The 26,503-nt window shown below is 49.9% G+C and overlaps 2 protein-coding genes across 2 annotated transcripts in view; both read left to right on the top strand.

Moving 5' to 3' along the window:
• C2CD3 (C2 domain containing 3 centriole elongation regulator) overlaps positions 1–1,420 on the top strand; it is a gene marked incomplete at both ends in the record, with an annotated part of 121,978 nt that extends 120,558 nt beyond the window's left edge. The window contains one exon of the mRNA XM_080696269.1: positions 1,280–1,420. Within this exon, the coding sequence (XP_080552395.1) occupies positions 1,280–1,420 (141 nt within the window). The remainder of the gene's footprint in view (positions 1–1,279) is intronic.
• Positions 1,421–13,731: 12,311 nt separating this feature from the next.
• On the top strand, positions 13,732–22,953 carry UCP3 (uncoupling protein 3; the record flags this gene model as incomplete). Its single annotated transcript, XM_080705531.1, has 6 exons — positions 13,732–13,857; positions 14,546–14,747; positions 14,912–15,112; positions 17,099–17,200; positions 17,600–17,780; positions 22,839–22,953. 6 exons carry the CDS (start codon positions 13,732–13,734, stop codon positions 22,951–22,953), a joined length of 927 nt encoding a protein of 308 aa, XP_080561657.1.
• Between the last annotated feature and the right edge of the window lie 3,550 nt (positions 22,954–26,503).

Raw genomic sequence — 26,503 nt, 5'->3', positions numbered from 1 at the left:
GACCCACCTCCGAACCTGGCTGCATTGGCCAACATCCGAGTGTCTTTGGGGGGCATTTTATTTCCAAACCAAAACACCTGTTGGTGATGAGTTATGTGCATCATGACACCTGGTGGCTCCAGGAACTCAAAGGTCCAAACAGGAAGTATGAATCTCCAGCCCAGTGTGGTAGTGCACATCTATAATTCTAGTACTTGGGAGGCTGAGACAGGAGGATCACAGGTTTGAAGCCAGCCTCAACAGTTTAGCAAGACCCTGTTTTCAAATCAAAAAAATAAAAAGGAATGGGATTATAGCTCAGAGATAAAATGCCCCTAGGTTAAATCCCCGTGTGTGTGTGTGTGTGTGTGTGTGTGTGTGTGTGTGTGTGTACACACACACATATATAAAATTACTGTGTATGTATACATATATACATATATGTATGTGTATGTATACATATATCTCCAACATCTTCTTTACAGGGGTTGGATATAGTCCTGGGTTACATGTGGGACAGACATATAACTTATCTAGATTGAGGCAGCAAGAAAAGGAATGAGTCTTGAAAATTCTATTTTCTTTGTGGTATTAGGGATTAAACTCAGAGATAATCTACCTCCAAACTACGCTCAGCCTGATTTTATTTTATTTTTTATTTTGAAACAAGGTCTCACTAAGTTGCTGAGGCTGGTCCTGAACCTATAATCCTCCTGTCTCAGCCTTCCAAATACTGGGATTACAAGGGTGTGCCACATGTACTGAAAACTCTTCTAGAGAGGACATTCCCTCTTCAGAGATACAGAAAGAGTCAGACCTGGGGTTCCCATCTCTTCTCCACCACTTGGAGCTATAGGACCTTGAGTAGATTCTTCCTGAATTGTGGTTTCCTTATTAATGACATGAGGAAGGTGGTTTACCCACCCCATGGGAGTCAAGGTAAGGGTTAAACAAGATAAGGTGTAGCCGGAAGTGGTGGTGCTTGTAATCCCAGTACTTGGGAGGCTGAGACAGGAGAATCACAGGTTCACAGACAGCCTCAGCTACTTAATATGACTCTTGTTTCAAAATGAAGAATAAAAAAAAATAGGGCTAGAAGTGTAGCTTAGAGGAATAATACCCCTGGATTCCATCCCCAGCACTAAAAAAAAAAAAAAAAAAAAAAAAAAAAAACCGTGTAAGGTGCTTTGTAAACTGGTCGGCTCTACATACATGTGAGCCAAAAGATCAAAAGAGGAGGCAGAGTCATCCACTGGCAGTGCTATTTCCACAGCACTAACCTGGCTGACTTCCTTTCCAGGACAAGACTGAAGCCATCAGGGGCACTGTCTCCCAGAGGTCTTGTCGTCCCAGACCCACCTCACTCCCTCCCAACCTGCCTGAGGAAGAAACTCGTAGGATCGCACGGATATTTTCTTCCAAGTACTCCCAGAAAGACTGATACATCCTGAGGGACTGAAGGAAAGAGGCTCCTGTCCCAGCCAGCCTCGTCCAGCTTGCAAGAGACACCAGGTCTGCCTCCCTCCGGGCAGCTCAGCCCCAAAACCACCAGCCTAGTCCATGGCCACCTTGAGACCCAGTCAGTCCACTGGAGGAGTGCCCCACACCTGCCAGTATCCGCCTACCAGGGCTTCAGCGTCTTCTGTGGTGAGGCAAAGGCTAGAAACACAATGGATTCCAGCACCCAAGGGGCCACCTGTCTTTTGACCAAGGGACCCAAGCAGGCACAGCTGGCTGCAGACCTGAGCCCACCCTCTGCTGGAATAGGATAGGCCACTTTTGCCTTAAACATTGGAGCCTGGCTGTGGGGGAAGGGAGGTAGGTTGTGTTCATAGTGCATAAACAAGGAAATCCTAGGACCAGCTCCAGTTCATTGGCTTGGGAATAAGGGTATTTTATAGATATAAATTATTTTTATGCTGTATTGAATTAATCAGCAGGGGAAGAAGGAGAAATCACCTCCTTCAAGCTATTTATCTGATTGTCCAAAATTCTAACCATGCATTTAATTTATTGTTTTTACATTTATTGTTTTTACCCAGCTCTTAAGGTCATTGTTCCTGCCTTTGTTTCAATAAACTCTTATTGGTGTTTGTATTTGTGTTCAAGTGGTTCTTGGGCCGCCACTGGAGTAGGGATGCTAGGAATTCATTTGTGCTCCAACTGCAGAGAGAAAACTGGATAACCATTCAGTTCTCTGGAGAAGCTCATCCAGAACAGGAGACTAGGCCGCCCCCAGTATTAGAGTAGTCCAGATTAGAGCGACACTCGGTATTTCCTTTACTGTTTCTACCTCCATGCTACATCCCCAGCCCTATTTTATTTTTTATTTTGAAACAAGGTCTTACTAAGTTGTTGAGGCTGACCTTGAATTTATAATTCTCCTGTCAGCCTCCCAAATCTTGGTATTATTATTATTGGCGTGCGCCACCACACCCAGCTCACTTCTCCCCACCCCCTTTTTCCCTTTCTGTACTTTTCTTTGTTAGTTTTTGAAGTCTGTCAGCGAAGTAGACAGGTCTCCTGGAACATGTCCCTCCGCGTCCCCCTTGTCTCTTTTTTTTTTTTTTTTTTTTTTTTTTTTTTTTTTTGGTGGTACTGGGGTTCCTGGAAACCCTTCTACCTCTGGGCTACACTCACAGACACCTATATTTTTTTATATTTTTATTTGGAAACCGAGTCTTCTAAGCCAGCACAACTGGCTTTGAACCTGCACGATCCTCCTGTCTCCGCCTCCCAAGCACGGGGATTACAAGTGTGCGCCACCACGTCCGGCCCCCCTTGTCTCTGAGATAGGTAGCTTTGTCAGTCCACGGCACCTGAGCAGCTACTGTAATGAGGCCCTGTGGGGAGGACACAGAGGCACGCTGGCGTGCAGAATGCAGCGTGCCTGGGCAACAAGGCTGGTGAGTAACCCCATGGAGGGCCTTGCTCTCCATCTCCAAGAGCATGTCATTCACTCCAGGCTTCAATAGTTAAAGTGAAGCTCAGAGAGTTAGTGCTTTGCTTCTGTTTATGTAACTAGGAAGTGATTCAGCCCACGACACATCCCCAGAGATGTCAAGTCACAAGGCCCCGTGAGCAAAGCAGGGGACAGCCAGAGTGTTCTCTGAATTCAGGAAACCTGAAGTGAGGGAGAGCACAGAGGCTGCAGCAGTCAGCCAAGGCTTCCTAGAAGAGACAGGTCCTGGGGTGAGCCCGGAGCGGCCACCAGGCCTCAGACAACTGCAGAGAACCAGGCGGGCGCAGCAAGGAAGGAGAAGAGGCCAGCCTGGCTCCGGCCACACCTCTGGCCTCATCTGTGAAGCACAGATACTGTACAAACCCGGCCACAGAGGGTTGGGTGAAGGTCGCCTGAGCCGACATTCATGGAAGTGCTTCACCAGCACTTGGCACGGGATGGGCACTTAAGAAATGTCAGCCCCACCCACACTCCTAAAGCTCCTGGAGCAAACTAGTAGAGACAAGCACACCAGTTACCCCAGGAGGTCACTGAGGAATGCGGGAGCCCAGCGGGGAGCCGGTGCCCCCTGTACCGGGCATACACTTTCTGTCCTCTGCCCCCACAACTGTTCACCTTGGCTCCCCAAGCTTCAGCTACCCCGTGCCCAGTGATGTGGAGGCTGGCCTCCCTCTCAGGCAAGCCCTGAGCTTCTTCTACCCAGGGTTCCACCCTACTTGGGGCACAGGAACCTTTAGAACAGCAGTCAGGGACCCAGCGCTATGGGGTGAAGCCTCAGGTGAAAAATATTTCTTCCAAATCCCACTCCTGTAAATAACCCACTGGGGTCAGGTGAGGATAAGGCCACAGGAGGACACGCGCTGCGCCCGCCCCGGGCTGAGAGCAGTCTCCGAGGACACAAAGACACCCTGCGGGTCTGAAACCCACCCTCTACACTCACAAAAAGTGTATTTACCAATATATCGTCCCCAGAAGTTGTCTGCATTTCCCAGGGCTAGCTCCGAGGTGACATGACTCACTAAGTCCTGGATTCAGAGTATGTTTTTCTCCTGCTACCAGGAGTCAGTGTCCTCTGACTTCCTTTGAGCAGACATCTAAATGTTGGTTTTTCTTTTTTTTTCTTTTTGAGGAACTGGGGGTTGAATCCAGGAGCATTCTACCTCCAAGCCATACCCCTCAGCCCCACTTTTTATTCTTTATTTTGTAACAGGGTCTCTAAGTTGGAGAGGGCCTCAAGAAGTAGCTCAGGTTGGCTGCAAACCTGCGATCTTCATGTCTCAGCCTCCCAAATGCTAGAATTACAACCATAACCACCATGCCTGGCTAGAATAGTTGGTGTTTCTCATCATTCAGAGGCTGGTTACATCCCAGTCCATAGCAGCCAACCCTGAAACTTTTAGCAGGGGCTGAGCTCTGGATACAGGGAGTCAAGCTCCCAGACTAGAGTAAGCTGAGCCTTCCCTCCCACCCTCCCTGAGGGTTTCTCCAGGGCCTGCTGCTCCTTATTTGGGTCCTACTTGCATTCTTCCCCCATGTACCCCTGTGGTCCTCCTCCTCCTCCAAGCTAGTATTTGCAGGTGGAGCTCAGAGACCCACCACTTCTCTTGTACCACTAACGCAACTACTGTTCTGCTGACATCAAGGGTGGGGCCCAGTCCAAGGAAGAGGACAGGTACAGCCCGAGTGCTTTGCCCTGGACTTCTGACCACCTGCCCTGTGACCGTGGCCCTGTGCCCAAGGCCAGAAATGGCCTCGCTCCTCTGCAGGACCCAGTCAACTCCCTCTCCTTCCCTCTCTTCTCCTTCACCCCTCTAACCTTCCCCTCTCCCTTCACCTCTCCTCCCCCTGTCCCTTTGTCACCCTGGTTCCAAGTTCAGCTACACCAACGCCCACTCTCAGTGCCTCAAGATGGAGCCTACAGTAGCTGCTGTAGGGGACCCTTCCCACCCAGCCCCGGATCCTTGTGGCCCCAGTGTGTCTGTGCTGGAGCCTCCAGGTGTCATGTCAGAGAGCACTGTGGGCACAGTAGATAGGCCTCAAACGGGTTGTATTTTACAGGCTGAGGTAAGGCCCTGCGTGTACTAGCTATATGACCGTGGTCTGTCACTGCCCTCCCTGAGACTCTGATGGCAGGTGCAATGCCAGCCTCAGCAACTCACTGAGACCCTGTTGCAAATTTTAAAAAAGGGTTAATGTGTAGCTCAAAGGAAGAATGTTCCTGGGCTCCATTCCTGGTACCAAAAAAAGAAGATCTTGGCTCAGGATGTAGCTCAGTGGTAGAACACTTGCCTAGCCTGTGCAAGGCTTTTGATTCAGTCCCTAGCACCGCAAAATAAATTAATTACATTGGGCATGGTGAAGTACACCTGTAATCCCAGTGCTTGGGAGGTTGAGACGGAGAATCACAAGCTCAAAGCCAACCTCAGCAACTTAATGAAACCCTACTTCAAAATAAAAATAATAAAATAGGGCTGAAGATGTATCTCAGAGGTAGAATGTCCCTGGGTTTAATCCCCAGCACCAAAGTGTGTGTGTGTGTGTGTGTGTGTGTGTGTGTGTTGTCCTAAAACAAGTGCTGGCAGGGTGAGCTGCTGCGTACCTGTGGTCCCAGCTCCTCATAAGGCTGAGGCAAGAGGATCACTTCCACCCAGGAGTTTGGAGCAGCCTGAGCAACATAACAAGGCCCCCAAAAAAGGATTTTTTAAAACAAGGGTCCTCAGCAATAGAGAAGAATAAAGTACTGATACACACTAGCACATGACCATTGGGCTAAGTGAAAAAGCCAGTCACAAAGAACACATATTATATGATTCTATGCATATGAAAAGGCCAGAGCGGGCAGATCTATAGAGGCAGATAGTAGACGGTGGCTCCTGGGGCTGGGGAGAGGGAAGGGAAATGGCTGCTTAGCTGTAAAGAGAGTTTTTGAGAGCTGATGAAAATGTTCTAAAATAGATTGTGGGGATAGTTGCACAACTACAAAGATTTAGAATCCTAATAGCCTATTTCATAGAGGTAGGAAGAATAGAAGTAATGTATATAAAATATCTAGCACAGAGTAGGCACTGAGAAATGATAATTATCAGCATTACTAGTATTAAGAGGCGGCCCAGAAAACCGGCCCGGTCTGTGATAGGAGGACTCGACCTCTGGACTCTCAAAGGTGATAGGTCCACACAAACACCCCTCATACCCTTGCCACCGAGGTGGCTCTTCCTTCCCAGCTTGAAGGAGCAATATTAACTCAGGGAGCTGAACCAGATCTGGAACTCGCTGACACCCCTCACCCCCACCCCTCCCACCCCGCCTCTGTCAAGTGACCCGTCTGTCAACTAGCTTCTCTAGGATTAGGTTTCAGGTCAGCTGGTGCATAAGAACCTGGTGCCAAGGCAGAGGCAGCAGAACAGCAGTGAATGGAGAGGAGAGGCCGTCAAATCCCATCAGCTGCCCCTGGGATGGAGCCCTAGGGAGTTCCTGTGCCGCCCGTGCTCTGCTCCGGCTGGACTCAGAGGTAAGACCCAGTCACCTCCCACCCCTTTCTTCTCCCTCGGCCTGCTCTCCCTTTGGAGGTAGGCTTGCAGAAGCTTCCAGGAGCCATCAGGATGACTAGCCACAGCACAAGAGAACAGAGAGAGACTCAGTCTGGGCCCCACCTTGTCAAGATGAGGGAACGGCAGCCTGGGGAGAGCTGGAACCCCACACCTGTGTCACCCACTCAGGACCCACCTCTACCCGGCTGGCTGCCTCTGGTGGGATTTTGTAATTCCCCAAACAGGAAGTCACTGTTTCCTTTGGCCCAGAATCTCCACTCCAGGATTCCTTCAGAACACAAAGTCCTACCCTCATGAGGGTTCTCGGGCTCTTTTCCTCAGGAGGGATTACGTGGACACGTCTGGCCTGAGGGTGGGCCCTAGTCCTGTGCTGCAGGTTTCTGGAGCCCGTGGTCACCCTGCCTGGGAGGCTTCCCCAGTGGGGGTGCGGATGGAGGCTTTGCTGTGGAGCATGGCTTGGGGTTGAATGTCTCAGAATAGGGTCCTTGACACCTGCTTCAGAGTTTCCATGGGGAATCTGTTTCTAATGTGGATTCCTGAGCCCCTGCCTCAGACCTGAACCAGGATCTCTAGGGCTGAAGGCTGAGAATCTGCTCTGTAATCAGGCAAATCCTAAGCTCTCCCTGAAGTCTGGGACTCTGGGCAGTGGAGCAGGCACCAATCTCCGCCCCCTCACTGAAGCTGTGTGACCAACTAAAGCCCTCGAAGCCTCGGGCCCTTCTTTAATGGGGTGGGAATTATAATAGCAACTACCTTAGAATAATGCCTGTCTACCTCATAAGGGATTGAATCTGTGAGTATCTATAAAGCCCTCGACAAATGTCAATGGGCCCTGCAGGCCAGGGCATCTCATCCCTTCTGTACCCCAAGAAAGCTGCAGGAAGAAGGACTCTGCTCTAGACTCCCTCCTCCAGCCAGTGCCGTCCCAGGGTTCTCCAAGCTCAGGTGGCCGGACTGCAGGGGAAGGAGTGTGGGGAGCCACTGTGGCCTCCTCCACCTGCCCAGGTGTGGCTTTTGACTTGAGTCCACGTCTGTCCATTCTGTTTCCAGAGGACGGCTCAGGATTGGCCCTGGCAAAGGTTTCTGCTTCACCCCTGGCCACCCCTCTTGACCAGGTCCAATGACCTCTCAGGGGTCCCCAAACCCCTCGTCTCACCCAGTCTCTCCTTAGCAACTGCACCAACATGCTCTGAGCAGGGATCCGCAGTGTCACCCCCTCCTTGAAAACCACCAGCCACTCCCTGCTCACACGGGATGGATGACGTCTAACCCCTAACCCGGCATCCAGAGCCCTCCACCATCGGCCCTGGGATACCTCTACTCTCATTTCCCACTTCCTTGCTTCAGCGATGGGCTTCTTTGGTCCACTAATCCTCCCTGCCCTCTTTGAGTTCCTTCCCTGTACTGGGTTTAGAGAAGTAGGAGAAGTAGATCCTGTACCTGCTTTGGGGGCTCCCCTTCTGAGGGGAACCCATTACAGATAAGGAGCCAATTCTACAAGAAGCTGTGAGGTCAAAGTAGGTTGAGAAGGGAAGCCCTGCCTCATGGCTCGGCCCTCTGACCAGGACAGAACAGGCTCTCCGGAGAGAGGGCAGCCTAAGCAGAAAAGAAAACGCGTGGGTACTCTCTGCAGGACCCGACACAGCACCAGTACTCCACGTCAGGTGGCTTGGGGCGGAGACGCCCTGGATTCACACAGTTCTTGTGAGAATCCCACCTCTGCCTGCTATGTGGCACCAGGCAGCTCTGTCTGTCTGGGCCTCAGTTTGGAACTCACAAGTAGATTAAAAATGCCTAACTTGTAGGGTTCTTCTGAGTGGCCCCAGGACAAAGGTAGAAGGCACACTCCTTACCAACAAGACGCCCCTCTGGCCTCCCCAACTCTCAGGCAGAGCCGCAGATGCAGAGGCCCCTGCAGCCCAGCTCACTTCAGAGAAGGGAAGGGCAGGGAGAGCCGCGGCTGGGGGACAGAGGCCATCAGGATGCCTCAGAGACTCAGCTGCTCCCACAGTGCAGTCCGGGCCGGGGTGGGGGGTCAGCCGGAGCCTCCTGCTGGGAGGAGCCAGGCTGGCTGGGCCTCTGTAGGGCATGGGGCAGAGGGAGAGGAGCAGGCCCAGGGTATGTCTCCCCATCGCCTACAGTGCTGTCTCGGGCAGGTCAGTGCTGAGCACCCCTGGGCCTCCACGCCATCCCCCACCCCAGACAGTCTGACCGTACTTGGACTCTTGTCAGGGTGCAGCTCAGATGATGGGCTGAGGGCCCAGGATAGGCTGGGTCAGGCCAGGGCTCACCACACAGATCTGCGCCTCTGGGTCTGCCAAGTGGGGTGTGGTGCTCACGGGTGTCCTCACCAGGACCTGCACACTGGGTGCTGAAGACTTCTGAGGCAGGCTGTGTGTACCATTCAGTAACTGCAAAGGGCTCTGAATGCCTTGATAAATGACAGGCCACACTGTCACACCGCCTGGGGCCTGGGCACATGGGGAAGAGAGCCTTGCTCACTGGCCATTGGGACAACTGATGGGCTCCAATAACTCTGGGCCAATCTCTTTCCATCTTTTTTAGGGGGGAAGGATACTGGAGATTGAACTCAGGGGCACCTGTACCTCTGAGCTACACCCCCCAGCCCTGTTTATTTTTATTGACTTATTTTATTTTATTTTTTGTGGGTCTGGGGATGGAACCTAGGGGCATTTGACCTCCAAGCTACAACCCCTGCCCTATTTTGTATTTTTTATTTTGAAACACGGTCTCACTAAGTTGCAGAGGGCCTCACTAAGTAGCTGAGGCTGTCCGCAAACCGCGATCCTCCAGTCTCAGCCTCCCGAATGCTAGGATTATACCACGCCCGGCTATTTTTTATTTTAAAACAGTATCTCACTAAGTTGCTGAGAGTCTTGCTAAGATGCTGAGGCTGGCCACAAACCTGAGATCCTCCTGTCTTGGCCTCCCAAATACTGAGATTACAGGTGTGTGTCACCATGCCTGGCTTCTTTCCATCTTATGCCTCTCTCCTTTCTCATCTGCAAACTGGATAGAAATGCCATTCTCCTTCCCAGGCTTGTTTCAAACCCAGAATAGCAGAATGAACCCAAGCTTTGATGCCAGGGGCTGGCAACACTAAGCAGGCTAATGTCCCTGGGCCTTGATTTGCTCATCCAGCAGCAGGGGAAAAGAACAGCTACCTCTCCGGACAGTGGACGGGAATTAAGTGAGATCGTGGGTCAAAAGCTCCCGCTGCAGGGCCTCCCCACCCAGCAGCCATGCCATCCTCCTGCCCAAGCTTCAGCAGAGCCTGGTCCTTACACGAGGTCAGGCCTTTGCCGGTACCACCACTGCGCCCTGGCTCTTCCTCAGCTGCAGGAAGCCCTCCCAGGCCCAGCCCCCTGTCATCTTCTGCCACCTCACAAAAGAACAATCTCTCCCTCTTCCGAATCCTGTCTGGACTGCTCCTTTGCTCTGCGTTGACCACAGTCCATCTTGCACTGCAATTATCTGTGGACATGTCCCATGGTCCCGTGAGCCCCTGGAGACCCCGCATGGGCAGGCCACACACTGGTCTTGACTCATCTCCAGATTTCCCAGAGCGCTCAGCATGGCATTTGGTGGCTCTTGTCAATGTGTGTTGGTTTTTAGCAAATTGAATTCCTAGCTTTACCACCTCAAAGGCATGACATGAAGATGGATACTTCCATCCATTCTTTCAACAGATGTAGCCCTTCTAGACAGGCCAAGTCCCTGCTCTCAGTAGATTTGAGTGGGAGAAGCAGGTAGTAGACAAGCTAAGGGATGGCTAGTGCCTTGAAATAGCAGAGAAGGATAATTATGACACAATGACAGAGGGCTAGTATTTTATCTGAGGGTACTACCTCTCAGCTATACCCTAGCCCTATTTTATTTTATTTTATTATTTTATTTTATTTTGAAACAAGATCTTCCTGAGTTGCCGAGGCTAGACTCAAAACTGTGACCCTCTTGTCCCAGTGTGTAAAGTACTTGGAGCACAGGTGTACACCACCACACCCAGCTGGGGCTAGTATTTCACACCGGGAGCTCAGGGAAGGCCTCTCTGAAGAGGTGACATTTGAAAAGAAATCTGAAAGAAGAGGGCCATCTAAGTGGTGTCTGAGAGAACTGCTCCAGGCAGAGGGCACAGCTGAGCGACCGCCTGGAGTCTGTGCCTGCAGCTCGTGAGTGCGTGAGGAGTGGGGAGAGGTGTGCTGGGAGAAGTTGGAGGGTAAGAGGACCCTCGGGATGGGCGTTGTAGGCTGTGCTCTTAATAAGATGGGGAGTCACTGGACAATTTTTAAATTTGGGGTTGTTTTCTTTGTGTTTGTATGTGGTACTGGGGATGGAACCCAGGGGCATTCTACCTCTGAGCTATACTCCCAGACCTATTTTATTCTTTTATTTCGAAACAGGGTCTCACTAAGTTACAGATGGCCTTACTTGGTAGCTGAGGCTGGCTACAAATCTGCAATCCTCCTGTCTCAGCCTCCCAAGTACTAGGATTACGAGCATGGGCCACCACACCTGGCTCACTGGACAATTTTAAAACAGGGGAGTGATGTGATCTCAATTATATGTGTTTGATTGCTAGGTTAGGTCTCCACACAGAAAATCTCCTGCCTCTGCTGCCCAGGCCTAACATTCCAGAATTGGTGTACAATTCCCTTTATAGCTCAGCGCCCCTTAAAATGCATTCATCATTGTAAGTTATGCCTCACTTTTAAAAGTTTTAAAAGGAGCCAGGCATGGTGGTGCACACTTGTAATCCCAGTATTTGGGAGGCTAAGACAAGAAGTTGCAGGTTTGAAGCCAGCAAAGACTCCAGTTTTTTAGCAACTTAGTGAGACCCTGTTTCAAAATAAAATAGACTAGGGGTGTAACTTAAGAGTTAGTTGCCCCTGTGTCCAATCCCCAGGATCAAAACAAACAAAAAATTGTTCTGCTACACCATGACCCAGGCTTATAGACCCAAATCTACTTTATTACCTTTGTCTAATTCTGTACTTACTCATCTTCCTGACTAGAATGTGAGCTCCTTGAAGACAAGGGTCACACCCAGTTGATTCCCTATCTTCCTTCACTAGCACCTAGCATGGTTTTATCATATATGGTTTTATCTGATCTGCAGACCTGGTCGTCCACATCTCTAACCTCAGTACTTGGGAGGCTGAAACAGCAGGATCACAGGTTAAAAACTAGCCTCAGCAATTTATCAAGGCCCTCTGCAACTTAGTGAGATCCTGTTTCAAAATATAAAAATAAAATAGGGTTGGGGGTAAGCTCAGAGATAGAATGCCCCTGGGGTTCAATTCCCAGTACCAAAAAATAAAAATAAAAACTCAGATCTGGGCTGTGGGGTAACTCAGTTGTAGAGCACTTGCCTCGCACTCACAAGGCTCTGGGTTCCAGACCTTACCATGAATTAGCACATCGGCTCCTTCTCAAGAACAGGTGGCAGCAGACATGAGTCCCTGAATGGGACGTGTGGGTCAAGGAGGCAACCAGGATTAATGGAACCTGCAGAGGTCAGCTAGCTCAAGCCCTATCTTTTGGCACTCAACTCACTACCAGTGAACTTGGAAATAGAGATTCCCATTTGCCTGAAAGAGGTTAAATATGTACCTAAGGTCACATCACCAGAAGCCAGAAGATAGGACCAGAGCCCAGGTTTCCTGATCATGGGCTCAGAATTCTAGTGCCCCGTCGGGAAGGGTGCCACACCCTGCCCACCTCACAATTCTGTGGAACTGGGCCCGGTCAGGAGCGAGGTCACTGGAGGGTTCAGGACCCCAGCACAGCAGGGTGTGTGTGAGTCAGGGCGCCAGTGCATATGAGCTGCTAGAGATGCTTCCACACCATAGGCCTGATGCACACAAGTCCAGGGTGGCAGAGCACGGGCTGCCCATGAGGGTGGCCCAGCTTCCCACTGTGACCTAGGCTAAACCGGGACCCTCACATGCAAAAGTGTCCTAGTTCACCAGTGATAAGATGCAAGTGCACAACTGTGTGAGCATGCGTGCGTGCATGTGTGTGTGTGCACGTATGTGTGTGTGTGTGTGTGTGTGTGTGTGTGTGTGTGTGCTGGACACATACGTGGATTATAGCAGGACAAAACAAGACAGTATATTCCCTTGACCCAAGACCGAACCTCCCCTGTTGGAGACGCTCATCCTTATCAGCTGAGCAGGGCCACCTCAGTGATTGGAGACAAAGGGGCGCATGTTTGGAGCCCAGCAGAGCAGCTGCCTGTCATGACTGGCCTGACACCTGCAGCAGGAGCTGCTGCGGTCCACCTCCCTCAGAGCCAACTAGGGGCACAGCAGCAGAGCAGCTGGGGCCCAGGCTCCCTCCCAGATCCATAGAATCCTGCAGCATTAGGAGAAAATGTCATTAGCCATAGGAAAAGAATGACAGCTGAGAGGGTTTTGTGTGCTTCATGTATAGTTAAGAGTATATTCAGGCATTCTTATGTAAAAAAAAACAAAGATCTTCATCAAGCTGGGCATGATGGTGCACCCCTGTCACTCCAGTACTTGGGAGGGTGAGACAGAAGGATTGCAGACTTGAGACCAGCCTCAGAAACATAGTGAGACCAGCAATGTAGTGAGACCCTGTTTCCAAACAAAAACATAAAAAAGGCTGGGATGTTGCTCTGAGGTACAACGCCTCTGGGTTCAATCCCCAGTACCTCCCACCCCCAATCTTTATCCAAGAAGAATGAGAGTTTCATTGAGTCACGAGGAGTATTTATGTCGATTGTTTGGGACTGGAGGATCTGAAGTGACAAGACACCTCAGCAAGCAGGGTCAACGAGTCAGCCTCTTGCGGGGAGCAGCTGCTTCTGGGGAGCACAGGCGTGTGTGGAGTCAGAACCAGGCCTGGTCCCTACTTGAGCCTCGGTTTTCTCACCCATATAATGAGGAGGACACCAGACCAGCCTGCTCCCTGGTGTGGAGGGCACAGCGTGAGGACTGCAAGATCTGAGGGCTGGGAAAGTCACTTGCCTTTGTAGGCCAAATCCAGGCAGCTGGAGCCTGTCAGTATCTGGTCTTCTCACTCTCCAAAGCTCCTTCCAGCTGCAGAGCACCTGGAGATGGGACGGCACTGTCTCCATCCTCCTCCCCTGGCCTGTCTCCTGCAGCCTCCTCCCTGTGCTGAAGCCCTGAATAGTGCCCTCTCTCCCTGGACGTCACTGGGTTCCAGGGGGACCAGGCTGATCCTACTGGGACCATGGTTGGACTGCAACCCTCAGAAGTGCCTCCCACGACAGCTGTGAAGTTCCTGGGGGCGGGCACCGCGGCCTGCTTTGCTGACCTCCTCACGTTTCCGCTGGACACTGCCAAGGTCCGCCTGCAGGTAGGTGCCCTTTGGCCAAGGGTCACTGTTCACAGCCAAGGAGGGGCTAATTTTTCCCACAGCACCTAGGCCTTCTGCCACAAAGCCCTGGGAGGCTACCTGCTCCTCTCCTTACATCTCTTCCTTGCCTCCTCTACCACCATTGCTCTGGACAAAAAAAGAAAAGACCAGACGTGGTGGCGCACACTTGTAACCCCAGTACTTGGGTGGCTGAGACAGGAGGATGGCAGGTTCACAGACAGCCTCAGCTACTGAGTGAGACCCTATTTCAAAATAAAAAATAAAATAGGGCTGGGGGTGTAGCTCAGAGGTAGAATGTCCCTGGGTTCCGTCCCCACTACCACAAAATGAAAGAAAGAAAGAAAGAAAGAAAGACCTTAAATGCTGTGACAGTCTTTGCCCTGCTTTGCCAACCACAGTGTGTGAGGTGAAGGTAAGGAGTTAGCTGTGTAGCCTCAGGCAAGACACTAATCAACCATTTATAACATAGGAAAACCAATCTGCCCCTCCCATTTGCTCAGAACGCAGCCACACCGTGATTCTGTGAACTGTGAGATCCTGCGTAGCCCTCAGTTACTTTTACTGCCATGTGAGGGTCGGCCTTGAGGTCAAGGCCCAGCCAGGCAGGCCCTCGTGCACAGCCCCCGGCAGTGCTCAGGGCTCCTCCGCCACTAAGGCTGCTCCTCAGATCCAGGGAGAGAGCCCGGCGGCGCAGAGCGTGCAGTACCGCGGCGTGCTGGGCACCATCCTGACCATGGTGCGCACCGAGGGCCCCCGCAGCCCCTACAACGGGCTGGTGGCCGGCCTGCAGCGCCAGATGAGCTTCGCCTCCATCCGCATCGGCCTCTACGACTCCGTCAAGCAGTTCTACACCCCCAAAGGAGAGGACCGTGAGTGCCCGCTCTGCTGTGGACACCGAGGGCCAGGCGGAGGGCTGGGCGCGGGGCCTCGGAGCAGCGCGGGGCGGGCGAGGGGACGCGGGGCGAGGGGACGTGAAGAGCGCGGTCGCCGGCAGGTGGCCAGTGAGGCCTTCCCCTCCCTCTCCTCTCCCCAGACTCCAGCATCATTATCCGGATCCTGGCGGGCTGCACCACCGGGGCCATGGCGGTGACCTGCGCCCAGCCCACGGATGTGGTGAAGGTCCGATTTCAGGCCAGCGTGCGCCTGGGGCCCGGGAGCGATAGGAAGTACAGCGGGACCATGGACGCTTACAGAACCATCGCCAGGGAGGAAGGGGTCCGTGGGCTGTGGAAAGGTAGGATGGGTTCCTAAGAGCTTCCCCTCCTCGGGCTGGGGCACTGAGCAATCAAAAAATCTCCTGCTGTCCAGGTTTAACATTCCAAAATCTGTGTATAAGTCTCTTTGTAGGGAATTACATAATATATAATTACATTTCAGATTACATGAAATGTAATTGCACAATTACATTCCAGAATCGGTGCAAAATTGCTTGTATAGGGAATTGCATAATTCCCTTTATGTAACAGGGCAAGGACCCTGCAGGCTTGTAATCCCAGTACTTGGGAGACTGAGGCAGAAGGATCACTGATTTCAGACTGGCCTTAGTAACTTAACAAGACTCTCATCAATCTAGTAAAACCCTGTTTCAAAACAAAATAAAAAAGGGCTGGGAGTGGTGGAGCAAAAAAGGTGTGGTGGAGCAGGCCTGTAATCCTTAGGATTGCAGGTCCTGGCCAGCCTCAGCTACTTAGTGAGGCCCTCTGTAATTTAGTGAGAATCTGTTTCAAAATAAAGAATAGTGGCTGAGCGTGGTAGTGCACGCTTGTAATCCCAGCATTCGGGAGGCTGAGACAGGAGAAAATTGTTTCGAGAACAGCCTCAGCTACTATTCAGTGAGGCCCTTTGCAACTCAGTGAGACCCTGTTTCAAAATAAAGAATAAAAAATAGGGCTGGAGGTGTCTCTTAGAGATAGAATGCCCCTGGGTTCCATCCCCAGTACCACAAATGGAAAGGAAGGAAGGAAGGAAGGATTAAAAAATAGGACTGGAGGTGTAGCTCCATGATAGAATGTGCCTGGGTTCAATCCCCAGTTGAAAAAAAAATTAAAAAAAAAAGAGGAGGGTGTGTATTTCAGGCACTCGATGGGAACATCCCAAACAAAAATACCCCACACGGTACCTCAGATTCAGTTCAGTTTATCAATCTTCCACCAGCGCAGGCTGTTGTGAGCTAGACAGAAATGAACAAGACAATTTCCACGCCCTTGGGCGCTTGCCTCAGCAGAGGAGATAAGACTTGTTAAGCAGCAGCTGCGCCTCCGGCAAGCTGCACTGTGTCTCTTTAGATGCAGAGCTGGGAGACCAGCTGGCTCCAGAGGGCTGGTGGCACCCCAGGTGGCCTCGGAGACTAGCAGCCTCCAGGGGCGTGGGGGGGGGGAGAGCAGGGCATCGGAGGGGCGCAGCCATGAGAAGTGGAGTGCAGTGAGATCCCGGGAAGAGGGGCCATTTGGGGGAGCAAAGACTATAGTGTTCCTGTATGTCTCCACCGTGGCCACCTGGCAAAAGCCAGAATTTCTCTCACATCTGGTCCAGATGTTGTTTGAATCCTTGCCCCCGTGACATTTAAGAGAAGGACAGCTAGGTCACAGTGCTGGTTCTCTGTTCCCTTGCTGGGTGCCCCCAAGCCATCTCCTCCTCAGTAAAACCACGGTCCTAAGGTCCTAAGGTCCTGTCACTGTCTCCAAAACCCAGCTTCACTCGTTTTATTTTTTTATTTTTTGTACGGTACGGGGGATGGAACCCAGGGGCATTCTACCTCCGAGCTCCACCCCCACCCTATTTTATTCTTTATTTTGAAACAGGGTCTCACTAAGTTGCTGAGGGCCTCCCTAAGTAGCTGAGGCTGGCTACGAACCTGTGATCCTCCTGTCTCAGCCTCCCAAGCACTGGGATTACAGACCCAAGCACTGGGATTACAGACGTACACCGCCACACCCAGATTTACATTTTATTTTTGACGGCTATCAGAGATTATCTTTCAAAAGTAGCCAAATGAACACAAGTGGGCCTCTCTGTCCCCTCTGTCTGGAAAGATGATTTGGAGAACTGGAGCATCCTTAGCGTCTGAAAAGGGAGTGACATTGCTTGGCCGGGGTGGGCTCCCCTAGCTGAAACCAGTATACGAGAGGCCTGCACCCTTCCAAGTGGGGCCGGGGCCTTGCAGCCGGGGCGTCCCCTTCTCCCCTTCCCCACTCAGCAGCCCCTGCCATCTTCTTCACAGGGACTTTCCCTAACATCACAAGGAATGCCATTGTCAACTGCGCTGAGATGGTAACCTATGACATCATCAAGGAGAAGCTGCTGGAGTCTGGCCTGCTCACTGGTGAGCCCAGGGCTGCAGGGAGATGGCCTGTCCACTGCAGAGTGGGCACCATGCAGAGGGGACTGAGCTTCATTCAGTAGGAGCAGAGAGAGGAACAGTGCTCAGTACTGGATTGTGACCAAGTAGGAAAGAGGCCTGGGCTGGAGGCCAGGGCGGCACCACTGCTCGCTGCGTTTGCTGGAGCCAAGGTCTCACACCTTCGCTCACCTCGGTTTCCTCAAACAAGGCTGTTGGGCTGGGTGACCTTATGATCCTTGGAGACCCAGTTCTAGTTTGCCAGGACTTAATAAGAGCTGAGCCCTGGGCCCCGTGAGACATACCCTCCTGTGCCCAAGTTCAAGGCCAAGTTAGAGACAGATGAAGAACTCCTAGCTCTTGTCTCTTCCCTCCCTTCTGCAGACAATTTCCCCTGCCACTTCGTCTCTGCCTTCGGAGCTGGCTTCTGTGCCACAGTGGTGGCCTCCCCGGTGGACGTGGTGAAGACCCGGTATATGAACTCTCCCCCAGGCCGGTACAGCAGCCCCCTGGACTGTATGCTAAAAATGGTGGCCCAGGAGGGCCCCACAGCCTTCTACAAGGGGTAAGCACCCTCCGCAGCCTTCAGCACTCCCACCCTGAGAACCCGGCTCCTCTCTTATCTAAGGTGCCTACCACAGGTCAGTGTGCGTGCAGCCGTGACCAGCACGGATGTAAATACCACAGAGAAGTTAAAGAGCTGTGGAAGTAAAAACAAAATGATAAACGGTGAGCCAAACCTGATTTAGAGAGTTAGGAAAGACTCACTGAGGAAAAGGAGTCTGACGATAGGTAAAAGTGCTGGCAAGCCGGGCGTGGTGGCGCACGCTTGTAATCCCAGCATCTGGGAGCCTGAGACAGGAGGATCGCAGTTCACAGCCAGCCTCAGCTACTTAGTGAGGCCCTCTGCAACTCAGTGAGACCCTGTTTCAAAATAAAGAATAAAAAATAGGTCTGGGGGTGTAGCTTGGGGGTAGAATATCCTGGTTTCCATCCCCAGTACTACTAAATAATAAATAAATAAATAAATAAATAAATAAATAAATATGCTGGTGAAACAGGGGTTCCTTGAGAAGAAACCTGGCATTTCCTTAAGATGAAACGGAGTTTCTTGAGAAGAAACTCGGCATTTCCTTACCAGGTTCTTGTCTACAGTGAGCGAAGAAAGACACCCGCAGACCGCAGGAAGGGGAGTAAAAGGTTTATTGGAAGCAGCAGGGAATAGGAAAAAGTGGCCGAACACCCCTAAGGGGCTGTTGGAACTCTGAAGTCCAGCAGCTGCCTTCAGGACAATACTTAAGGGTAGCCCAAGCCGAATGCCTTCAGTTGCAAGCTTCTTTCTCCCAAAGTCCACGCAATCTGCCAGAAAAGAATAGGGAAAGTGACAGAACACCCCTAAGGGCTATCGGGACTCTGGTGTCCATTAGCTGCCTTCAGGTCACTACCTGAGTGTATCCCGGGCCACGTGCCGTCAGTTGCAAGCTGCTTTCTCACAAAGTCCACGAGATCTGCCAGAAAAGAAGTGCAGGTCACCCCTAGGGGCCCTGGTCGGCCTTGATGTCCAGTATAGGCCTTCAGGTCACTACCCAAGTGTAGCCTGGGTCAAGTGCTGTCAGTTGCACTCCACCTTCTCTCAAAGCTAACGTGACCTGCAAGAGAGAGAGAAGCTCCCCAACAGGGAGGGGTTCCCAGAGTGGGTAACCGTCCTGGTGACTGCACTAGGGGTTTATATATGTCTGCATGTCCTCTATTGCTTGGAGTTTGGGATGCTGGGAAGCAGCTCTCAGAATTTGCATAGGGTATTTGCATGTCCTTTGAGGGGTCTCCTTTCAGTAGGGGTGTCAGACTTGCTCCAGGGATGTCTCCTCGGTTTGTTGATTAGTAAACAGATGGTTTTGTGAAGCTTTGGCTGTTTTTATCTCTGAACCTTGGAAGAGCTGATCTCAAAAGCCTTTGAAGTTAGTTAGTATTCATTGCCCCTCAGGAAATTAACTTTTTTCTAGAGACCTCTTCCCTATCTGCCTATTTCATTTCTATCTCCTCACTGGCACATGCCTATAATCTCAGTATTCTTGGGAAGCTGAGACAGGAAGATCACAGGTTCAAAGCCAGACTCAGCACTCAGCGATTTAGTGAGGCCCTCAGAGACTTAGTGAGATCCTGTTTCCAAATAAAATAGGACTATTGGGTAGAATGCCTCTAGGTTTAATATACAGTAACTCACACACACACACACACACACACACACACACACACACACACACACAGAAGTTCTATCTATCTCTATCTCCAAACTTTTTGGGCAGGGAGGAGAAAAAGGTGAGTCACAGCTGGGCGTGGTGGCGCATGCTTGTATCCCTGTGCTTGGGAGGCTGAGACAGGAGGATCGCACAGGTTCAAAGCCAGCCTCAGCTGCTTAGTGAGGCTCTCAGCAACTTAGTGAGACCCGTTTCCAAATAAAATATAAAGTAGGTCTGGGAGTATAGCTCGGAGGTAGAAAGCCTCTGGGTTCCACCCTCAGTACCACAAAAAAAAAAAAAAAAGGTGATTCACAACCTACTGTCACGACCACTGGCGACCACGCTCACATGGCAGTAGTGCCGTGTCGCCGCGCTGACACCAGCATTCTCCCACCTCGGCATTTCCGGCTCCCTCTGCAGGGAAGGCCATGTGTGTGCTCTGACTCCTGGCTGTCCATGAGACCAGTTCAAGTGCCACCTCTTTCCTATCACTGTCGTGTCTAAATTTCCCTCTTCCCTGTGAACTTTGGCAAAACCATCTGATCCCAATCAGTCTGCATTAGATTACAGCATTTGTTGCTGAGGCTTTTTTCTTTTTCTTTATTCCTTTTTTTGTTGTTGTATTAGAGATTGAACCTAGGGACAGTCTATCACTGAGCTACACCTTCACACCTCACCTCTGGCCTTTTTTTTTTTTTTTTTTTGGAAACAGGTTTTCGCCAAGTTGCTGAGGCTGGCCTCCAACTCGAGATCTTCCTGTCTGAGCCTCCCACGTTTCGGCATTAGAGGAGGTCACCACAAATCTCAGCTTGCATTGCAGTATTTGTAAGCTTACATTATTCCCCTTGCCAGAGCACGAGCTTCTTAGAGCCCAGTCTGGTGGCTCGTCTGTCTTTTATCTCCTGGAGCTCTTAACACAAAGCAAGCACTTGTGAGTTATTTGCTGTCATCCTAATAGTTAAGTCCCACCGTATGGGGCCTTGTGCAAAGTGAGCACTTTATGTACAACATCTCAACAAACCCCTGAACTGGGGGTAGCACCACATCCAACAAGAAAGAAATTGCAGCCAGACGTGGTGACGCACGCTTGTAATCCCAGTACTTGGAAGTCTGAGACAGGAGGATCGTAGGTTCATGGCCAGCCTCAGCAATTTGGTGAGACCCTCTGCAACTTAGAGAGACTCTGTTTCCAAATAAAAAAGGGCTGGATTGTAGCTCAGGGGTAGAATGCCCCTGGGTTCAATCCCAATACTGCAAATAAATAAATAAGTAGAGTAAAATGAAATGGCAGAGCCGTGGCTCAAGCCCAGACCGCCCAGCGCCACACCCAGTGTGGTGGTGTTCATCCCACTGGCCTTGCCCTTTCACCTCCTGCCATTTAGCTCAAGCCAGGCGTGGTGGCGCACGCTTGTAATCCCAGCATTTGGGAGGCTGAGAGAGGAGGATCCCAGTTGCTGGACAGCCTCAGCTACTTAGTGAGGCCCTCTGCAACTCAGTGAGACCCTATTTCAAAATAAAGAATGAAAATAGGGCTGGGGGTGTAGCTCGGAGGTAGAACGCCCCTGGGTTTCACCCCCAGTACCACACACACACACACACACACACACACACACACACGGTTTTATTTTGTTTTCTTTGTGTGTGTGTGTATGTGTGGTACTGGGGATGAAACCCAGGGGCCGTTTTCCTCCAGGCTACAGTCCTGACCCATTTTATATTTTATTTGGAAACAGGGTCTCACTAAGTTGCTGAGAGCCTCACTAAGTGGCTGAGGCTGGCTTCGAACCTGTGTGATCCTCCTGTCTCAGCCTCCCAAGTACTGGGATTACAAGCGTGCGCCACCACGCCTGGCCACACAGGGTTTATATGTCAGGCTGCAGAAGCAGGGACATCATCAGCACAGCCAGCCTGCTCAGTTTGCTTGTATTTCTGGCATCCCAGGGAGCAATTGTCCTGGCATATGTGTGAGAAAGTAGCTTTCTACAGATAGCACTAAGCCTGCCCTAGATCCCAGTGTGCCTGAGAGAGAGCCAGGGGCCTTCACGATAATATGTCTCTAGACTCTCCAAGGCCTAGACTTGCTCTCAGTGTCTCTTAACTTGGCTAGGGTTTTGGGAAGGGAAAGAGGGCATTCAGGGACATGGTGTTTTACCATCCCCCTGCCTTTAGGGAGGACATACAGAGGCCTTCTCAGAGGTGGCAGATCAGGAAGTAAATGAACCCAGAAACCCCGGCAGCAGGGTGGAGTCAGGTCACACAGCTTTTGTGAACCCCATATCTGATATTCTCTGACTGTGTGGTTTGGGTCCAGCTACTTAACCGCCTCTGGGCCTCAGTTTCTAAAGAACCTGACAACAAGCAGAGTCACCGTATGGATTGACTGCCTGACATGGTAACCTGGCTCAAAATGTGAGTTTCCTTTCCTGTCCTCACTCCAACTTTCTGCCTAAATCTCCCCAGCAGAGAAGACAAAAATGGATGGGATCCCAGAATATGCTTGTGAAGCCAGGTGTAGTGGCACATGCCTATAATCCCAGTACTTGGAAGGCTGAGACAGGATGATCACAGGTTCAAGGACAGCCTCAGCAAGTAGTGAGAGTCTCATCAACATAGGAAGACTCTGTTTTAGAAAAAAAATAAAGAGCTGGGGGTGTAGCTCAGAGGTAGAATGACCCTGGGCTCAATCCTCAGTACCAATACACACACATACACACATACACACACACACACACACACACACACACACACACACACACACAATATGCTGAAACAGGCATGGTGGGGCACACTTGTAATCCCAGCATTTGGGAGGCTGAAACAGGATGATCGCAGGTTCGAAGCCAGCCTATCTACAGTACACTCAGTTCCACACCTACCCCCACTCAAAGAGGGGTTTTAGCTGGGTAGCCAAGTGTAGTAGCGCTCACCTATAATCCAAGTACTTGGGAAGCTGAGACAGGAGGGTCAAAGCTTTGAGACTAGCTTCAGCAATTTACTGAGACTCTCAGCAACCTAGTGAGACCCTGTTTCAAAACAAAAAAATAAAATAGGGTGGATGATGTAGCTCAGAGTACTGGGGCTTGTAATCCCAGTACTTGGGAGGCTGAGACAGGAGGATCGCAGGTTCAAAACCAGCCTCAGGTACTTAGTGAGGTCCTCTGCAATTAGTGAAACTCTATTTCAAAATAAAGAATAAAAAAATAGGCCGGTTGTGTATCTCAGAGGTAGAATGCCCCTGGGTTCCATTCCCAGTACTGCAAAAAAATAAAAATATAAAAGGATATGATTGTGAACAGTCTAGATCCTTTGCACCAGCACAGTGGGGAGGGGGAAGGTCCTAGCCCACTCCACCTGATGTTGTGCTTTTTTTTTTTTAAAATTAGATTCACCCCCTCCTTCTTGCGTTTGGGAGCCTGGAATGTGATGATGTTCGTAACCTATGAGCAGCTAAAACGGGCCCTGATGAAAGTCCAGATGTTGCGGGAATCTCCATTCTGAGCAGGTTAAGAAGGTCGCTTGGTACTTACCTTGTACAAGCCAGTTAAGGATGGAATAAAACAGCAGATCCACAGCGGCACGGACGCAGGCCCGCACATGTTTACAGAGCTGTGTACTTGTTGCCAATGCAAGAAATAGAATTAGAAGAGGAAGAAGGATTCTGGTCTTCAGTGCTTTGTCTTAAGGATGCCTTTGTTTTGCACTGACATGATAGGTAATAAATTATATTAATTTGTGAAACCCCATCGGGTTGGATGCCTAACATTTAGGCAAGAGAAAACAAATCAAAACAGACCCATCTGGAATAAAAGGGATGTTTGCAAGCTTATATCTCTTAAAAAATCAGATCAGACAATGAATTATAAACAGGAAAGGCTGCGAGCACAGGAGGAACGGCCCACAGTACTGTTGGAAGCTGGCCGGGGAGCCTAGCGGAACAGCGCAGGCGCCACACAACGTTGGGACCGCGGCCTTCCCCGCCACGCACAGATCATCCGCCTGTCTGCCAGGCACAAGGAGTCTGCTAAGCAGAATCCACCGAGATTCCAGGAACTAAGAGAAGCAAAAGAGGAAACCAGAGCCTGTGCCAAGAGTCCTGCTGGCCACCAGGAGGCTGAGGCCTGTACATATTCCCCGAGGACACTGGAGACTCGGCCTTGGGCACGGCCTCGTCCTGTTAAATGGGTACTAATCCAGTCCCTGCCTACCTCACCAGGGTGTTAGGAGGATCCAGCGACGAGAAGCTGGGCATGAAACCCCTTCATAAAAGCTCATATCCCAAGGACAATGCCTTGGAAAGATTTGGACTGAGAGAAATTGCCAGGGAGAAGATTTTTTTGGGGTTTTTTTTTTTTTTTTTTGGTACTGGGGATTGAGCCTAGGGGCATTCTACCTCTGAGCTATATACCCCAGCACTTTTTTTTTTTTTTTAAACAGGGTCTCACTCAGTTACTAAAGCTGGCTACAAACCTGCCATCCTCTCGTTCCAACCTCCCACAAATGGATTAGAGGTGTGCACCACCACAACCGGCCTATAAAAATTATTTTGATTTAATATTTGGCTTGGCTTTCAAATAAAACCAAAGCTTAAAAGTTTTCTTTCTTTTGTTGTTTTTTTTTTTTTTGTGGGGCTGGGGATTGAACCAAGGGACTTTCTACCTCTTAGCTAAGTAATAGTTTTGTGTGTGTGTGTGGTGGGTTTTTGTTTTTTGTTTTTTTGTTTTGTTTTGTTTTGTTTTGTTTTGGTGGTACTGGGGGGTGGAACCCAGGGGCTTTTCTACCTCTGGGCTATACTCCCAGACCTATTATATTTTATTTGGAAACAGGATCTCACTAAGTTGCTGAGTGCCTCACTAAGTAACTGAGGCTGGCTTCGAACCTGTGCAATCTTCCTGTCTCATCCTCCCAAGTGCGGGGATTACAAGCCTGCGTCACCACGCCCGGCTACCTCTAAGCTATATCCCCAGCCAATTTTTTTTTTTTTTTTCAGTACTGGAGATTGAACCCAGGAGCATTCTACCTCTGAGCTCCACCTCCAGCCCTATTTTTTATTCTTTATTTTGAAAAAGGGCCTCACTAAGTTGCAGAGGGCCTCACTAAGTAGCTTAGGCTAGCTGCGACCCTGAGATCCTTCTGTCTCAGTATCCCAAGTACTGGGATTACAAACGTGTGCCACCATACCAGGCTCCAGTTTTATTTTTTATTTGGAACAGGGTCTCTCTAGGTTACTGAGGCCCTGCTAAATTGCTGAGGCTGGCCTTGAACTTGGAGCCTCCTGTCATTTTGTTTCATTTTTGTGATAGTAGTGGGGATTGAGCCCATGGGCATTCCACCATCAAACTATACCCTCAGATCTTTTTATTTTTAATTTTAATTTTTTGGGTGGTACCGGAGATTGAACCCAGGGGCATTCTACCTCTGAGCTACACCCCCAGCCTTATTTTATTTTTTTATTTTGAAACAGGGTCTCATTAAGTTGCAGTGGGCCTCACTATATTGCTGAGGCTAGCCTATAACCTGCGATCCTCCTGTCTCAGTCTCCCGTGTACTGGAATTATAAGCATGTGCCACCACGCCCAGTTCTTATTTTCTATTTTGAATTTTTTCTATTTAATTTTTAATAAATTTTTATTGGTACATTGTAGTCATACTTCTTAATAGGATAAAAAAAACTTGAGATATACATGCATTATTTTCTATTTTGAAACAGGGTCTCACTAAGTTGCTGAGGCTGATATCAAATCTACAATCCTCCTGTCTCAGCCTCAAATACTGGGATTACAGGTGTGCTATCATGTCCCACCTGAAGTATATTAAGTAAGGAGGATCGCTGCAATGTAGAGAATTAATAAGTGAAGTGGATCCTGGTCCTAGGAAGATGAAGCTATTGTTGAAATCTAGGCACGAGTACTGAAACTGAAGCTGGGCGTGGTGGTATATAGTACTTGGGAGGCTGAGACAGGAGGGTTACAGGTTCGAGGCCATCTTCAACAACTTAGTACGACCCTTAGCAACCTAGCAAGACCCTATTTCAATATAAAAAATAAAAGGGGTTGGAGGCATTGCTTGGAGGTAGAATACCCCTGGGGGTCAATCTCCAGTACCAAAAAAATAATACCCATAAATAAAATGGGTGTAAGCTTGTAGCACAGCAAGAAGATCTCTGCGGCTGGAGTACTGTGTTTCACTTCAGAGAAACAAAAATGAGATCATTCATTAAATATGTAAGAGATGTGCCAAAGACTGAGGAGTCCGAGGACAGCCAATAGTTTGGAAAGTTTGGCAGAGAAATGGAAGAGAAAAAATAACCACTGTAGAAGGAAAGTCCTAAGAGTTCCTTTCAATTCACATGCACACGCACATGCACACATACCAACACATGCACACACAATAAAAGAAAGGAAAAGCCAGGCGTGGTGGCACACACTTGTAATCCCAGCATTCAGGAGGCTCAGACAGGAGGACTGTGGTTCACAGACAGCCTCAGCTACTTAGTGAGGCCTGTTTCAAATTTTAAAAAAAATAGGGCTGGGGGTGTAGCTTGGAGGTAGAATGCCCCTGGGTTCTATCCCCAGTACGGCAAAAAAAAGATGGATGGAAATGTTTCAAGAAACTACATTGCTCATGCTGTACTTAAATTTATTGGATATCATAGTAAAGGGCCTGAGGATAACACCATTTTTATATTATACTAGGATTATGAAGAAAGTGTGTGTGTGTGTGTGTGTGTGTGTGAGAGAGAGAGAGAGAGAGACAGACAGACAGACAGACAGACAGACAGACACACGGGATGGAATCCAGGGGCATTCTCTCTCTGAGCTGTACCTCAAACCCAATTTTATCTTTTATTTTGAAATAGGGTCACGCTAAGTTAGCGAGGCTGTCTGCAAACCTGCAGTCCTCGCAGCCTCCCAAGTATTGGGATTACAAGCATGCATCACCAATCTCACTTATGAAGGACATTTTAAACAATGAGATAAGTAAGGATTTATTGCACAGTTTTACTGCAATAGTAAAGGCAACACTACATTATTAATCTTAAGAATTAGTG

The sequence above is a fragment of the Muscardinus avellanarius genome (genome assembly GCF_963383645.1).
Source record: "Muscardinus avellanarius genome assembly, chromosome: 1".
In the NCBI taxonomy this organism is placed as follows: Eukaryota; Metazoa; Chordata; class Mammalia; order Rodentia; family Gliridae; genus Muscardinus; species Muscardinus avellanarius.
This window is presented reverse-complemented; position numbering and strand designations above follow the sequence as displayed.